This window comes from Panulirus ornatus, chromosome 53 (assembly GCF_036320965.1).
Source record: "Panulirus ornatus isolate Po-2019 chromosome 53, ASM3632096v1, whole genome shotgun sequence".
Classification (NCBI taxonomy): domain Eukaryota; kingdom Metazoa; phylum Arthropoda; class Malacostraca; order Decapoda; family Palinuridae; genus Panulirus; species Panulirus ornatus.
This window is the reverse complement of record NC_092276.1, coordinates 6,337,449-6,355,781: the sequence shown is the minus strand read 5'-3', so window position 1 is coordinate 6,355,781 and position 18,333 is coordinate 6,337,449. Positions and strand designations below refer to the sequence as shown.

At 40.0% G+C, this 18,333-nt stretch overlaps 1 protein-coding gene across 1 annotated transcript in view; it reads left to right on the top strand.

The window, feature by feature from the left end:
- Window positions 1–17,531, top strand: part of LOC139765199 (ras-related protein ced-10-like) — a 116,388-nt gene extending 98,857 nt beyond the window's left edge. The window contains exons 3-6 of the mRNA XM_071692494.1: window positions 8,670–8,794; window positions 11,083–11,214; window positions 14,228–14,345; window positions 14,512–17,531. Coding sequence (XP_071548595.1) covers window positions 8,687–8,794; window positions 11,083–11,214; window positions 14,228–14,345; window positions 14,512–14,705 — 552 coding nt within the window. The 5' untranslated portion in view covers window positions 8,670–8,686 and the 3' untranslated portion in view covers window positions 14,706–17,531. The remainder of the gene's footprint in view (window positions 1–8,669; window positions 8,795–11,082; window positions 11,215–14,227; window positions 14,346–14,511) is intronic.
- Window positions 17,532–18,333: the final 802 nt, after the last annotated feature.

Genomic DNA, 18,333 nt, shown 5'->3' with positions numbered 1-18,333 from the left:
GTTTTCTAAGAGGTTATCATGTTTAGAGGTCTTGTAATATGTTAGATTCTGGAATAGGTGCATGTGGGTATCATGCAAGGCTCTGTGATGGATGCACGGGTAAGGTTCTGTGACAGGTGGAGAGGATAAGGTTTTGAGACTAGTGGACAAGGGTATCGTGTTTATAGTTTCCTTGGTTTTGGGTGTGGGGGCATTGTGTAAGGTTTCCTTGGTTTTGGGATGGGGGTATCATTTCCATATGTGGGACAAGGGTATCGGATAAGGTTCTGGGACAAGTGGACAGGGATATTGTCTTTATGGTATTCTTGGAAATTGTTGCCTAGGGAGGAATTTTGATATGTTGTTAGGTTCTGGGACAGGTGGACAGGAGTATCAGGTAAGGTTCTGGGACGGATGGACAGGATTATTGGATAAGGTTTTGGGATGGGTATTGAGTAAGGTCCTGGTGCTGGGATATCGTGCAAAGGTTCTTGGACAGGGACTGGTGGACGAGGGTATTGTATAAGATTCTGGGAGGGGGATGGGGAAGTATTGTGTAAAGTTCTGTGACAGAGGGAATAGGTTATCATATGAGTTTCTGGGATGGAGGGAAGGAGGTATCATGTGAGGCCCTGGGACAAAGGTATTGGGTAAGGTTTGGGGGTCAGAGATATTGGATGAAGGTCATTGTGGGGTATTTGGTATGGTTTGGAGATTGGACTATAGGGTAATGTATGGGGAGGGGGGGGGGCATTGTTTAAGGTTATGGAACAAGAGAATCATGGTATCCTGTAAGGTTTTGGGACGAGTGGCAGGGTGTATTGGTGAAGGTTTGGGATTAAGGATGGTGGTACCATGTATGGTTCTGGGATAGGGGTATCGTGTAAGATTCTGGAACAAATGGACAGTGGTATCATGTCAGGTTCTGGAACAGGTTGCAGAAGATGCCATATAAGGTTCTGGGACAGTATTGTGTGATATTCTAGGACAGAGATAATGGGTAAGGAAATGGGACAGGAGGATGGGGTATTTTGTAAGGTTCTGGGGAGGGAGTATTGTGTAAGGTTCTGAGACAGGAGTATCATGTAAGGTTCTGGGATGAGTGGATTGGGTTGTTATATGAGGTTCTGGGAGCAGGGGTATCAGTGGTTCTGAGATGGGAGTATCATATAAAGTTCTGGGACAGGAGTACTGGGTAAGGTTCTGGAACAGGAGTTTCATGTAAGATATGATACGAAGGTTTTGGGTAAGATTCTAGGATGAGGATATCAGGTAGGATTTTGGGACAGGTATTAGTTAAGGTTCTGGGATGGGGATATTGTTTCAGGTTCTGGTATAGGGTTATCTTGTAAAGTTTTGTTATATTGTGGGGCATGGGTATTGTGTAAGGTGGTGGGAATGGGATATTGGGTATTGTGTAAGATGATGGGAATGGGATATCGGGTAAGATTCTTGGATTGGTTTATGGAATATCAGGTAAGGTTCCTGGACAGGGGGTGGTGAATATCATGTATGGTTCTAGGACGGGGATGGAAGTATCGAGTAAGATTCTGGGATGTAGGTATCGAGTAAGATTCTGGGATGTAGGTATTGGGAAAGGTTGTGGGATGTAGGTATTGAAATATTCTGGGATGTGATGTAGGTATTAGGAAATATTCTGGGATGTAGGTATTGGGAAAGGTTTTGAGATAAGGATATCATGAAAGGTTCCAGTAAGGTTCTGGGAGAGTATTGCGTAAGGTTCTGGGACAGGGATATCAAATAAGGCTCTGAGAATTGTGAAATCATGTAAGGTTTTGGGAGAGGGTATTGTGAAATGTTCTGGGATGAATAAATCAGGTAAGGTTTTAGGATGGAGGTATTAAGTAATATTCTCGGATTGTTGTAAGGGGATCGCAGGTAAGGTTCTGGGATGGGGGTATCATGTAAAGTTATGGGATGGGGGTATTGCATAAGGTTTTTGGGATGGGGTATCACATAGGGTTCTGGGATGGAGGTATCAGATAAGGTTACTAGGATGAGAGTATCATGTAAAGTTCTAGAATGAGGGTGTATCATGCAAGGTACTGGGACCAGGGAACAAAGGTATTAGGCAAGGTTTTTAGATGGGGGTATCCAAAAAAGTTCTTGGGACAGGGCATCATGTAAGGTTCTGGGACAGGGGAATGAAGGTATAGAGTAAGATTCTTGGATGGGGATAGTGGGTTAGGTTGTGGGACAGGGGTATCAAGTAAGTTTGTGGGAAAAGGGCATCGAGTAGGGTTGTGGGGTGGGGTTATTGTGTAAAGTTCTTGGAAAGGAAGGGGTCATGTAAGGCAATGGGACAGGGGTTATTAAGTAAAATTGTAGGACAAAGATTTTATGTAAGGTTTTGGGGTCCCTCTCATCCTAGTGTGCTCCTTGACCTGCTGGTATACAAATTTTCCTGTAAACACTAAAAACTTGTATCCATGCTTCCCCTATCATTGTGAGAATCCATATTCTACCGGTCTTGTCTTTGTTACTGTACCATCTCAAAGAAAGTGTTTCATTGATTCATGGACCATCCCAGATGTACCTTCATTGTTTATAATTGATATATTTTATTATACTTGATTACCATTTCCCACATCAGCAAGGTGGCGCCAGAAAAAAGATGAACTACCCATCCACTCATATACACATGTATACATAGATGCCCATACATGTACGTATACATACACATACATGTTGGAAAGGATCACAATTGAGCATGTAATCAAGTATATTCCAGTGAATCCACGGGGAATGAACATGTTGGAAAAGATCACAACTGAGCATGTAATCAAGTATATTCCAATGAATCCACAGGGAATGAATTTATTGTGTTTCATTTCCCCATAGACTCATAGGAATACACACACACACACACACACACACACACACACACACATATATATATATATATATATATATATATATATATATATATATATATATATATATATATATAATTCTTTTTCTTTCAAACTATTCGCCATTTCCCGCGTTAGCGAGGTAGCGTTAAGAACAGAGAAATGGGCCTTTGAGGGAATATCCTCACCTGGCCCCCTTCTCTGTTCCTGTTCCCTGCGTGTCGTAGAAGGCGACTAAAAGGGAAGGGAGAGGGGGGCTGGAAATCCTCCCCTCTCATTTTTTTTTTTAATTTTCCAAAAGAAGGAACAGAGAAGGGGGCTAGGTGAAGGTATTCCCTCAAGGGCCCAGTCCTCTGTTCTTGATGCTGCCTCGCTACACGGGAAATGGCGAATAGTATGAAAAAAAAATATATATATATATATATATATATATATATATATATTTTTTTTTTTTTTTTGCCGCTGTCTCCCGCGTTTGCGGGGTAGCGCAAGGAAACAGACGAAAGAAATGGCCCAACCCACCCCCATACACATGCCTTGATTCAATCCACTGACAGCACGTCAACCCCGGTATACCACATCGCTCCAATTCACTCTATTCTTTGCCCTCCTTTCACCCTCCTGCATGTTCAGGCCCCGATCACACAAAATCTTTTTCACTCCATCTTTCCACCTCCAATTTGGTCTCCCTCTTCTCCTCGTTCCCTCCACCTCCGACACATATATCCTCTTGGTCAATCTTTCCTCACTCATTCTCTCCATGTGACCAAACCATTTCAAAACACCCTCTTCTGCTCTCTCAACCACGCTCTTTTTATTTCCACACATCTCTCTTACCCTTACGTTACTTACTCGATCAAACCACCTCACACCACACATTGTCCTCAAACATCTCATTTCCAGCACATCCATCCTCCTGCGCACAACTCTATCCATAGTCCACGCCTCGCAACCATACAACATTGTTGGAACCACTATTCCTTCAAACATACCCATTTTTGCTTTCCGAGATAATGTTCTCGACTTCCACACATTCTTCAAGGCTCCCAGAATTTTCGCCCCCTCCCCCACCCTATGATCCACTTCCGCTTCCATGGTTCCATCCGCTGCCAGATCCACTCCCAGATATCTAAAACACTTCACTTCCTCCAGTTTTTCTCCATTCAAACTCACCTCCCAATTGAATTGACCCTCAACCCTACTGTACCTAATAACCTTGCTCTTATTCACATTTACTCTTAACTTTCTTCTTTCACACACTTTACCAAACTCAGTCACCAGCTTCTGCAGTTTCTCACATGAATCAGCCACCAGCGCTGTATCATCAGCGAACAACAATTGACTCACTTCCCAAGCTCTCTCATCCCCAACAGACTTCATACTTGCCCCTCTTTCCAAAACTCTTGCATTCACCTCCCTATCCTTGGGGATAGGGGAGAAAGAATCCTTCCCATGTATTCCCTGCGTGTCGTAGAAGGTGACTAAAAGGGGAGGGAGCAGGTGGCTGGAAATCCTCCCCTCTCGTTTTTTTCAATTTTCCAAAAGAAACAGAGAAGGGGGCCAGGTGAGGATATTCCCTCAAAGGCCCAGTCCTCTGTTCTTAATGCTACCTCACTAACGTGGGAAATGGCGAATAGTATGAAAGAAATATATAAGTGGCAGGGGTGTGTGATGTCTCCATGGTTGTTTAATTTGTTTATGGATGGGGTTGTTAGGGAGGTGAATGCAAGAGTTTTGGAAAGAGGGGCAAGTATGAAGTCTGTTGGGGATGAGAGAGCATGGGAAGTGAGTCAGTTGTTGTTCGCTGATGATACAGTGCTGGTGGCTGATTCATGTGAGAAACTGCAGAAGCTGGTGACTGAGTTTGGTAAAGTGTGTGAAAGAAGAAAGTTAAGAGTAAATGTGAATAAGAGCAAGGTTATTAGGTACAGTAGGGTTGAGGGTCAAGTCAATTGGGAGGTAAGTTTGAATGGAGAAAAACTGGAGGAAGTAAAGTATTTTAGATATCTGGGAGTGGATCTGGCAGCGGATGGAACCATGGACTGGAAGTGGATCATAGGGTGGGGGAGGGGGCGAAAATCCTGGGAGCCTTGAAGAATGTGTGGAAGTCGAGAACATTATCTCGGAGAGCAAAAATGGGTATGTTTGAAGGAATAGTGGTTCCAACAATGTTGTATGGTTGCGAGGCGTGGGCTATGGATAGAGTTGTGCACAGGAGGGTGGATGTGCTGGAAATGAGATGTTTGAGGACAATGTGTGGTGTGAGGTGGTTTGATCAAGTAAGTAATGTAAGGGTAAGAGAGATGTGTGGAAATAAAAAGAGCGTGGTTGAGAGAGCAGAAGAGGGTGTTTTGAAATGGTTTGGGCTCATGGAGAGAATGAGTGAGGAAAGATTGACCAAGAGGATATATGTGTCGGAGGTGGAGGGAACGAGGAGAAGTGGGAGACCAAATTGGAGGTGGAAAGATGGAGTGAAAAAGATTTTGAGTGATCGGGGCCTGAACATGCAGGAGGGTGAAAGGCGGGCAAGGAATAGAGTGAATTGGATCGATGTGGTATACCGGGGTTGACGTGCTGTCAGTGGATTGAATCAGGGCATGTGAAGCGTCTGGGGTAAACCATGGAAAGTTGTGTTGGGCCTGGATGTGGAAAGGGAGCTGTGGTTTCGGGCATTATTGCATGACAGCTAGAGACTGAGTGTGAACGAATGGGGCCTTTGTTGTCTTTTCCTAGCTCTACCTCGCACACATGAGGGGGGAGGGGGATGGTATTCCATGTGTGGCGAGGTGGCGATGGGAATGAATAAAGGCAGACAGTGTGAATTGTGTGCATGGGTATATATGTATGTGTCTGTGTGTGTATATATATGTGTACATTGAGATGTATAGGTATGTATATTTGCGTGTGTGGACGTGTATGTACATACATGTGTATGGGGGTGGGTTGGGCCATTTCTTTCGTCTGTTTCCTTGGGCTACCTCGCAAATGCGGGAGACAGCGACAAAGCAAAATATAGATATTAAAGAAAATATGATATATATATATAAATATAATATATATAAATGTGAATAAGAGCAAGGTTATTAGATACGGTAGGGTTGAGGGACAAGTCAATTGGGAGGTAAGTTTGAATGGAGAAAAACTGGAGGAAGTGAAGTGTTTTAGATATCTGGGAGTGTATTTGGCAGCAGATGGAACCATGGAAGCAGAAGTGAGTCACAGGGTGGGGGAGGGGGAAAAAGTCCTGGGAGCATTGAAAAATGTGTGGTTGGTGAGAACGTTATCTCGGAAAGCAAAAATGGGTATGTTTGAAGGAATAGTGGTTCCAACAATGTTATATGGTTGCAAGGCATGGGCTATAGATAGAGTTGTGTGGAGGAGGGTGGATGTGTTGGAAATTAGATGTTTGAGGAAAGTATGTGGTGTGAGGTGGTTTGAATGAGTAATTAATGAAAGGGTAAGAGAGATGTGTGTTAATGAAAAGAGTGTGGTTGAGAGAGCAGAAGAGGGTGTTTTGAAATGGTTTAGTCACATGGAGAGAATGAGTGAGGAAAGATTGACAAAGAGGATGTATGTGTTAGAGGTGGAGGGAACGAGAAGTGGGAGACCAAATTAGAGGTGGAAAGATGGAGTGGAAAAACATTTTTAGTGATCGGGGGCTGAACATGCAGGAGACTGAAAGGTATGCAAGGAATAGAGTGAATTGGAACAATGTGGTATACTGGGGTCGACGTGCTGTCAGTGGATTGAACCAGGGCATGTGAAGCGTCTAGGGTAAACCATGGAAAGTTTTGTGGAGCACATCCACCCTCCTCTGCACAACTCTATCTATAGCCCATGCCTTGCAATCATATAACATTGTTGGAACCACTATTCCTTCAAACATACCCATTTTTGCTTTCCGAGATAATGTTCTTGACTTCCACACATTCTTCAACACTCCCAGAACTTTCACCCCCTCCCCCACCCTATGATTCACTTCCTCTTCCATGGTTCCATCCACTGCCAAATCCACTCCCAGATATCTAAAACACTTCACGTCTTCCAGTTTTTCTCCATTCAAACTTACCTCCCAATTGACTTGTCCCTCAACCCTACTGTACCTAATAACCTTGCTCTTATTCACATTTACTCTCAGCTTTCTTCTTTCATATACACATATACACATACTTACACAGACATGTACACTTGTACATATTCATACTTGCCTCCAATCCATACCCGGTGCTACCCCACCCTACAGGATACAGCATTACTGCCCCTCGCTTCAGCAAGGTAGCACCAGGAAAACGTACAAAGAAGGCCACCTCCATTCATTGTCTCTAGCTGTCATGTGTAATGCACCAAAACCTTAGCTACCTATCTGCATCCAGGCCCCCCAGACATTTCACATGCCTTGGTTAACTCCATTAACAGCATGTCAACCCCGGTATACCATATTGTTCTTATTCATTTTATTCCTTGCGTACCTCTTTCCCTCTTGTATGTTCAGGCCTCGACCACACAAAATCTTTTTCACTCCATTGTTCCACCTCCAATTTGGTATCCTGCTTCTCCTTGTTCCCACCACCTCTGATATATCCTCTTTGTCAACCTTTCCTCACTTATTCTTTCTATATGTCCAAACCACTTCAACCTCTTCTGCTCTCTCAGCCACGCTCTTTATTACCACACATCTCTCTTACCATTTCATTACTTACTCGATCAAACCCCCCCTCACACCACACATTGTCCTCAAACACTTCATTTCCAACACATCCACCATCCTCCTTACAACCCTATCTATAGCCCATGCTTCGCAACCATATAATATTGTAGGAACTACTTTTCCTGCAAACATACCCATTTTTTGCTCTCTAAGATAACATTTTCTCTTTCCACACGTACTTCATTACTCCCAGAACTTTGGCCCCTTCCTCCAACATGTGACTCACATCCGCTTCCAGGGTTCTGTTCACTGCCAGGTCTGCTCCCAGACATCTAAACACTTTTATTCCGCAACCTTTCTCCATTTAAACTTACATCCCAATTAAGTTATCCCTCAACCCTGCTAAACCTAATAACCTTCATTGTTATTATCGCATAATTGTTGTGGTTCATTGCAATTCTTAGGAGTATCATATATTAATCACACTACTATGCTTTTCTTCTCTACAGTCACTTCCCATTCTGTATTGTCTGAATGTGACATCTTCTACCATTTCTTAAAACTTTAGGTCCTCTTTTGTTAATAGGGCTAATCCTCCTCCTTGCTAATCCTCCTCCTTATCTTCTGTCTCCTTTTTTGCCTCATGTATCCCTCTGGGCAGAACAGATGAGAGCATATCTCTTTCATAAGCCTAGTTTATAGATCTCCAATAACATGAGGTGCATTTCCCTTATATGATCCTGTGTGTATGTGTGTGTGTGTGTTATTGGGCTCTGCCTACTTTTGAATACACTGTGAGTGATAAGTTACCTTCATTGAGGTTGTATCATTGGAGCACAGTCTTCTCGAAGAACTGCTCACTCCAAATGATTATTATCATTTACCTAATTGTAGTGAAGTCTTAAAGTTGCATGAACCCCAAAAGAAGGAGTCTGTAGAGTTCTATAGTAACAATAATAGTAATAATGATAATAATAATGTGTATATCACTATATATATGTAAAATGTTTATTTGTTTTCTCTTCATTTGGCACTCATTGGCATATTATCATTGTGTGATGTAAGCTAGACATGTTATACACAGTCTCCACCAATATATACAGATCTCTGTCTTCTGTAATCAGTGAATGAAAAGGTTGATCTGTTTGTTGATGGCTGGTCTTACACAGGAAACAAGATAAAGGAAATGGGTGACGGAGGGAACCAGCGGCCACTCAAGATTACAGTGGTGGGGGATGGCACTGTGGGTAAGACCTGCCTGCTCATCTCATACACCACCGGCGAGTTCCCGGAGGTGAGTAGTGGGTCCAAGTTCAGTATTTGCCACTTATGTTAGCAGCTGGGATATTGTAGCTAGTATGTCTTAGCATTAACACCAAAAACAGTATATTTCCTACACATAAAGTAATGAGGATGAAACAGAGATAAAGAAGGCCTCAATATGATTATTTTCAAGCAGGAAATAAGCTTTAGGATTTTGTGTGTGAGAGGGACTTGGGAATTAACAACATCACTAAGCTGTTACTAGCCAGAGTCCCACATTAAGAGAATAACATCACTAAGTTGTCACTAGCCGAGTCCCACATTAAGATAATGAGTAAGAGATAAACTGTCTTCTGGTAAATTCTAAAACAGCTTTCAAGTATATGGATGAGGAAATATTTAGCAAGCTGTTGATACTGTACTTAGACCAGCATTAGAATATTGATCTCCTGTGTGGCTGCTAAACCTAAAGAAATGCAAAGAGCTATCAGCTTAGCAAGCACAGTAACTGGAAAAGGCTAGAACCCTTTGCCCACCATAGAAGAGAGAGAAGTAAGAGGTGACCTGGTCACAGACTTTAATTTTTTAGACCAAAATTGATGATGTAGACTGAACATTTCTTCAAAATATGTAAAAAAAGATGGAAAGAAGTAGCTGTATAGTATAAGAGTAGTAGATGAATGGAATAAACTGAAAAAAGATGTGACAAATGTGGACAGAATACATATGTTTGAAAGGTTATACAGTAGTAGTGTTCAAGACATGGGATCCCATGAATGTAAAACTCTTTACTCATACAGTACTAACAGGTAATTTCATATGCTTACACACATGCTAGGGTTCCACCTTAGGAGAATAGTAAAAAGGACAAACTGTCTTGCAAATATTAGAATTGCTTATATTGTATGTAGAAGTATCCCAGGATCCTTCTGAAAAGGACTATGTTATCCTAGTTTTGTTTCAGGGGCTCCTGAAGCTCCAAGGCCATGCTACAGTCAGTGGCAGGGACAGGATGGACTCTTCTGAAGTGAGAAGTTCTTTTTTAGACTCTACTCAGTTTTATCAACTGATGATATAGCCTTGCCAGAGGTGACTTTTCACTTGCCCTGTTACCTTAAGTAGTTGGAGTCCAGTAACACCTTAGAATTGCATTCAAGCACATGGATGAAATATTAAGCAAACTATTCACATCCTGTGTTAGACCAAAACCAGAATGTGTTTCTGTCCAATCACTTCATTTAAAGAAGTACTATGTAGAACTAATAGAGAAGGCCTAAAGGAAGACAACAAAGATATATAAGAATTAAGTAAACTGAGTTACAGGGAAAGGTTTGAGGCTTTAGATTTGTCCACCCTGAAAGAGAGGAGAGGAAGGGGTGACCTGATCAAAGTCTAACTTTTTAAACCAGCTTGATATCATCAAGAACAGTTCTTCGAAAGATGCAAGGATAGAACAACCTGAGTTCTTAATATGAAATTAAGCAAAAAATCTTAGAAAATATGTAAAGAAGTATAAGAGCTGTGGATGATGGGATATACTTACTTATGATAGTGAATGGACATCTTACATAAGTTTAAAGGTTGCAGGATAGTTCAGTAGATGGGATCCAATGAGAGTAGAACACCCTCCCCATTCAGTACAAATATGCATTTACAAATAGGTAATATACACTGGTAGTAGGTAGCAGGCAACTACATACTCTGGAAGTACAACCACCTAGCCAGGAAGCCGTGCTGTCAGGATGAATAAGAAACATCACTGAAAAAAGTAAAGAAATATCTAAAGAAAACCCAGATAAACCCAGAATCAATAATTATATAATGTAGGCGGTAGCTGAGAAGAAGTCTCACATTTCACGTAAAACGTGCGGTGAGTGCATTGCACTAACCCTGCCAGTCTGGCTAAATCTTGTAGGTATTCATAGGTACCTACCTTGCACCCTATCTTTTCCCTCTTATTCTTATGTGTGTATTACAGTTCATTATCTTATAGATATTTTTCTCTGTAAAATGACTTTTATACTGTTCATCTAGTAAGATATTTGGGGTCTTTTATTATTAAAATAGTATTTTGCATCTGAACCACTACAAATCTTGAAATGGAAGTTCGACCTCATTGATCAAACTCTTCCACTGAATAAAGGGATGATTTACTGATCATGCTTATTACTTTAATGGGTAATCCTCTTTTGATCTGCATTTTCAAAATGCATCATTATTTTTAGATCTTTTATGACCATTGATGTAAATTTTTGTAAAAGTTTGTGCACATATATTTATGAATGTATAATGTATTGTTTTCTTTGATATTATTTCCAGGAATATGTACCAACAGTCTTTGATAATTATGCTGGAACTCATTCAGTGGAGGGACGGTCTTATTCCATGATGTTATGGGATACTGCTGGTCAAGAAGAGTATGAGCGTCTCCGTCCACTTTCATATCCTGGGGTAATTATTATGTTGCTCACTTTTTTCTTCCTCCTGACAGTCACGGTTAGGCACCTTTCCTTCATTTTGGGCCTGATTGACTTGAAATTTGACTGGCATGTAACTTGATTCAATAACCTGACTTTTCTCGCTGAAATAGGCATGGTAAGTTTAGAGGATTTGGGAGTGGATTTGGCAGCGGATGGAACCATGGAAGTGGAAGTGAATCATAGGGTGGGGGAGGGGGTGAAAGTTCCTCTGCTTTTAAGGAGACTTTTTTTTTTTTCATATATATATATAAGTAGTTAATGCTTAGACCATCTCACTTGGACCTTGGATCTTTGTTGTCAGTGTATCTTTTTATTTCCACACATCTCTCTTACCCTTATGTTACTTACTCGATCAAACCACCTCACACCACACATTGTCCTCAAACATCTCATTTCCAGCACATCCATCCTCCTGCGCACAACTCTATCCATAGCCCACGCCTCGCAACCATACAACATTGTTGGAACCACTATTCCTTCAAACATACCCATTTGATAATAATAATGATATGTTTATTTTATTATTTTATTATACTTTGTTGCTGTCTCCCATGTTAACGAGGTAGCGCAAGGAAACAGATGAAACAATGGCCCAATCCACCCACATACACATGTATATACATAAATGCCCACACAGGCACATATACATACCTATACAGTTCAGTGTATACATACATATACATACACAGACATATACATATATTTATATTTATTTTATTATACTTTGTCGCTGTCTCCCGCGTTTGCAAGGTAGCGCAAGGAAACAGACGAAAGAAATGGCCCAACCCCCCCCCCATACACATGTATATACATACGTCCACACACGCAAATATACATACCTACACAGCTTTCCATGGTTTACCCCAGACGCTTCACATGCCTTGATTCAATCCACTGACAGCACGTCAACCCCGGTATACCACATCGCTCCAATTCACTCTATTCCTTGCCCTCCTTTCACCCTCCTGCATGTTCAGGCCCCGATCACACAAAATCTTTTTCACTCCATCTTTCCACCTCCAATTTGGTCTTTCTCTTCTCCTCGTTCCCTCCACCTCCGACACATATATCCTCTTGGTCAATCTTTCCTCACTCATTCTCTCCATGTGCCCAAACCACTTCAAAACACCCTCTTCTGCTCTCTCAACCACGCTCTTTTTATTTCCACACATCTCTCTTACCCTTTCGTTACTCACTCGATCAAACCACCTCACACCACACATTGTCCTCAAACATCTCATTTCCAGCACATCCATCCTCCTGCGCACAACTCTCTCCATAGCCCACGCCTCGCAACCATACAACATTGTTGGAACCACTATTCCTTCAAACATACCCATTTTTGCTTTCCGAGATAATGTTCTCGACTTCCACACATTCTTCAAGGCCCCCAGAATTTTCGCCCCCTCCCCCACCCTATGATCCACTTCCGCTTCCATGGTTCCATCCGCTGCCAGATCCACTCCCAGATATCTAAAACACTTCACTTCCTCCAGTTTTTCTCCATTCAAACTCACCTCCCAATTGACTTGACCCTCAACCCTACTGTACCTAATAACCTTGCTCTTATTCACATTTACTCTTAACTTTCTTCTTCCACACACTTTACCAAACTCAGTCACCAGCTTCTGCAGTTTCTCACATGAATCAGCCACCAGCGCTGTATCATCAGCGAACAACAACTGACTCACTTCCCAAGCTCTCTCATCCCCAACAGACTTCATACTTGCCCCTCTTTCCAAAACTCTTGCATTTACCTCCCTAACAACCCCATCCATAAACAAATTAAACAACCATGGAGACATCACACACCCCTGCCGCAAACCTACCAGTGTTATATGTACGTAAGACAGTGACTGTTAATGATTGTTTACAAAAGTAAAAGTAAAGATAGATACCTTATATAAATTAACAGATTTTAGCACAACCTAATTCACATTTTTATGTGAACTTTCACCAAAATTGAAATATAGAAAGGTTGCAGATATTTTGAATTACAGTGTCAGGAATGATTTAAAAATGTTATAACCATACTCTTGAATTAGTTTTGGCCGTTATTATCAACTGCACTATTATGAATTTTTCAAAATCACTTTATTAACATCCTTAAAATAATTTTATTAGTATCCTATTTTCCACTATCTAATATGAAAAGCAAGAAATTCACATACCATGTATGGAAACTGTACTTTTTTTACATTGGTATTGGTATAAAGATATCACGATATTTAATTTTTCTATGGAGAAGTTGCATTTTTTGAGAATGACCTTGAACCCTTTTGATGCATCCAGAGGGTTAAATGTTTCATTATCCCATACAATGAGGTCAGCCTTGCAAATTGCTAGTTTACCTCCTTCTCGACAGAGGTTTGTAATGTGCTACAAGATATAATTAAATTAATATTTAAGTTAACTGTTTTTGCAGTAGTTTTCTCTTGGTTAAAATATATTTCAATAACCCTCTCCATCCATACTGGTATGCTCCCACAGCTCATAGGACAGACTGACTGTGGAAAGATGAGTTTAGAAGAATAAAAGACTTATTCTTTTGGGGTTGTGTCTTGCGAGCAATATTCCAGTTTACTCTTTTCTGTGGGAAGAGTGACACATCCTTACGATACTTATGAGGCAATCAGAGTAACTGGCTAGTCAGCTGGTGGGGTGACGTTGTCATCATTAGTATTAGTGGAGGTTGTTGATCTGCAGGGGAGACCTGAACCAAGCTGAAATGCAGCACCTATTGAAAGGTGGTTAGTAAAGAGGCATAAACCACCCCATAAAGTAGGGTTTATAGGTTAGAAGTTTGGCTCTTTGCCATATTCTAGATTTATCTCAAATTGTGTAAGGTATATGGACACTGTCAGTCTAACAAAATATTATAAGTCTGTCATTCTATGGATCTTAGAGAATCTCTCACAGGTTGCAGGACACTGCCCTGCTGACATATTGTTTGTCATTCTTCAAAACTCCTTTTTATCCAACAGACACATGTTTTCATAGTCTGTTTTGCACTGGATAACCGAGCAAGCTTTGAGAATGTTACATCGAAGTGGCTCCCAGAGCTCCAGCAACACTGCCCTAAAGCACCAGTTGTTCTAGTTGGTTGGTATTTACCAGTAATTAATTTTGATTTCCTTCTTATAAGAATTTTGGCTTAACTAACTACTGTGATTTTACTACAATACATAAGACCATGTAAGAATGTAAAATTTTGTCAGAATACACTATAGGCATTCATTGAAGATATTCAAAATACTTTTCTAACTAGGTACAAAGAAAGATGTAAGGAACTTAAATGTTCTAAACCCAAGAGATGGCAAGAAATTATGCAAGAAAGCTCGCCTTTCCAAATATGTGGAGTGCTCTGCCAAGACACAAGAGGGAGTGCAGGAAGTCTTCACCTCTGCAGTAATGGCAGCTGTAGGGTTAACATCAAGGCCACGACAGTGTACCATCATGTAGTATCTTGCACAAAACCTTTGTAGTGTACTATTCTCCACTGTAGTGCTCATAGGAATGTCTTTACCAGATTGTAATTAGAGGTGGGGGTAATCATGTGACAGTTACCTGTATCGCTTTAGCATTTTGTAAGGAAGTGATTATTGAATGGCACCTATAAATAGCACTTCTTCATATTACTATGCATACTCGTGTGTAGGTCGAGTTCTTATGACCAAATTGTTATGCAAAACATGGGGAAGGGATTGCCCCATACAGGAGTAATATATTTGAGGAGTTAAAATCTTGGTCCTAGGTTCAGTAGACCTGTGATGTATCATAAGAAAGGGACTAATAATTACCACACTAAACTCTTAATGAGATTAACAAAATTTTGTTGTATATCTCAGATTTGAAAAATAAAACTAGAACTTGACAAAAGCCAAGGAAAGACAATAAAGTTAAAGAAACTACCCAGTGCAGAAGTTGATTGGCCTTACGAGCAAGCCACATCAGTATCAGGCTGACTTGTTACACCATGCCATGTAGCTCACTCTGTAGGCTAGAACTTTTCTTCTTGTGTACATGAGCAAAATCTGTTCACCCCATATGCCACTTTGAAGCTATAAATCCCTTACACTAAATAAACCTCATGCAGTAACACCACTTGAATGTATTATTGGTACACATATTAATGAATGAAAATAATGGCTTTGGAGTCAAGATGCACATTTCCACAGTGATCCCACATTATGATGGGTTTGGGGTTTGGAGTATGGAGCATACAGTAGTTACTAGTATGCTTGGGATATCTCTCAGAAATGTGGATCGACTTACACCTGAGATATATGAAAAAAATATAGGACTTTTTGGCTGAAAGTTGGGGTCGACATGCATGAAATCGGGCTATACACGAGTATGAGGTACTATATCTTTGTTATAACTAAAGTATGGTATGAAACAGATAAACTCCCAACTCCCAAAGTTCATAAAACAAAATTCTGGATTTGCACAAATTTGGATGGATGTCTGATATTGTAGTTGATAATGGAAGAAAGATTGATGGTCAGTATTAGGTAAACAGAGGATGTATGTATTAAAGCTCATATTTAGATATGATGTTTGTTGGAATGCTGTCAAAAAAACTGCTGTTCATTTGGTAAATAATAAGTAGGTGTAGTTAATCTTAACATCTGGATGGTAATAGGTCAGAGGACTTTTTTCTTTCATTGACACATTTAATCCACTCATGAAGAAAGCGGTCGATGAAACAGTGCTTATAATTTTGCCTTGTGTTGAAAATATCCTCTAACTGTCTAGACACATATTGCTTCTTTATTCAGTTTTATTGCACAGGAATAAGCATTTTAGAGAATTTACAGAGCCTAACTGGATTTTGAAAATTTTATGTTTTGCACATTTTTATCTAACATTTCGCATGATAAATGTTTACTAAGATACATAACATTTATAGCAAGTGAATAAATTACTAAGATTTTACCAAAAGAAGTCCATAGTGTGTTAGAACATTTTTGAAAACTGTATTTTCATACAATGTCATCATTAACATACAGGCATCATGAGATGCTCGTGCATTATGTTACTATGAAAATATCCACTTAGTTAAACATTGAATGTACATTTTTTTATATGAAATTTTCACATATATCGCTTATCCAGTTAATAATCTATTACTTGAAGTTGCATGTGCAATCAGTGCTTGATCTTTCTTTAATTAGAATATTTTGTCATCCAACATTACAGATGCTCTTAGACTTATGATGGGGTTATATTCCAATAAACCCATCTTAAGTTGAAAATATCCTAAGTCGAAAATATATTTAATTCTGTACTTCTAACCTACTGAACATCATAGCTTAGCCTAGCCTACCTTAAAAGTTCTCAGAACAGTTACATTAGCCTACAGTTAGACCAAAATTTGAAGTGCAGTTTCTACTGAATGCGTATCGTTATTACATCATTGTAACTTGTAGGTCAGGGAGCATCTGTATATCATGGTAATTAAGATTGGTCATGCATCAAAGTAAGATTTCTGTTTTGTTTGTGAGCATTACTGGACACTGCTTAGATTAGTAATGTTGCCATTACTTGCACAAATTCTACTTTTCTTTGTATGTGTTGGACATGACTTAATGTGCTGGGCATGTTAGATTTCAGTAAGCACTTTTTATTTTGCAAGTGGTTAAATAACAAAAGTATTTTTCCTTTGACTAACTGGATGTGTTGAGTTTTGTTCAGCTGTAAGAGAGTTTACTTTTAAAAAAGACCATTTAGTTTTAGTTTGTTAGCTTACAGCACTACAGCTGCAGTAACCAAAATTTCCTCTGACAAATGCTTTGGGTGTTTGCAGTTTTCAGCATACAGTTGTTTATATTTTTGCACTTACACATGTACAACATATAATACACTCTGATAATATGAATTGTGGGAGTTTACTGTACAGGTACACCACCAAATTTCTGGCAACGGATGGTTCAGCACCTCCTTTAATCCAGACAAAATTATGTGAGGGCACTTGAAATTACCACGGCCACCAGATTAGTTTACTGGGTGGCCACAGATGGAATTGTGTGTAGGGTGCGCTTATTTACATTCTTTACACTGCACTTGTTGGTGATGATACTGCAGTTCTGTGAGAGTCTTAGCTTATTTTGCTTAAATTTAACCCTAGCTATGGCTTTTAAGACATATGAGAGTGTCAGATGTAAACATCAGTCCATATTGATCAAAGATAAAGTAGACCTGTTGAAAAATGGACCATGGTGTTTTGTTGTGTAAGCTGTGTGACATCTATAGTATTGGTTCATCAACTGTTTATGATATAAAGAAGCAAAGGGAGAAAATATTGAAATTCTATGCAAACAGCGATTCCAAGAAGCAAATGACGATTAGAAAAACTATGAAAAATGGTAAGAGAACTGAGCACGATCGAGTGATGATGGAATGGTTTCGACAGCGTTGGAGTGATGGAGTGGGGTTGTCAGGTAGCATGTAATGGACCGGGCTAAGTTGTTCCATAAAGACCTTAAAGTACAACATGAGGATGACTACAGTGAAGGATGGCTTCGAAGATTCAAGAAGCATCATGGAATTTTCATGAATAAAGTGTGCGGAGAAAAGCAGTTTGCAAACCACGAAGATGTCGGGTGTGTGGACGAATTTGCGAAACTCATAGCTGACGAGCACCTCAGTCTTGAGCAAGTGTATAATGCAGATGAGACTGCATTATTCTGGCAATGCACACCTAGGAAAACACTAATAACAGAAGACGAAGAAGACCCCACAGGATTCAAACGATCTAAGGACAGACTTACCATCTTAGGGTGCTCAGATATTTAATATTTGTTTAATTCAAATTTCTAGCGGTCCATGGTATACTTTAGATACATGGGAGATGTATAATTAGTGGGTTGGAGGTGTGCTGATGAATTATTATTACTTGACCACAGTTGGTCCAGCAAAATGGTTAATCCGGCAGGGCTTTGGAACCAAGAGTGCCGTAAAATTGGTGGTGTACCTGTTTCATGATATTGTAAAGGATTTATATATGAACTACCTTGATTGTGCAGTATAGGAATGTAGATTATTTTTTTTTATTTGTAATGTACTTTGTTTAAAATTTCAAACAAAT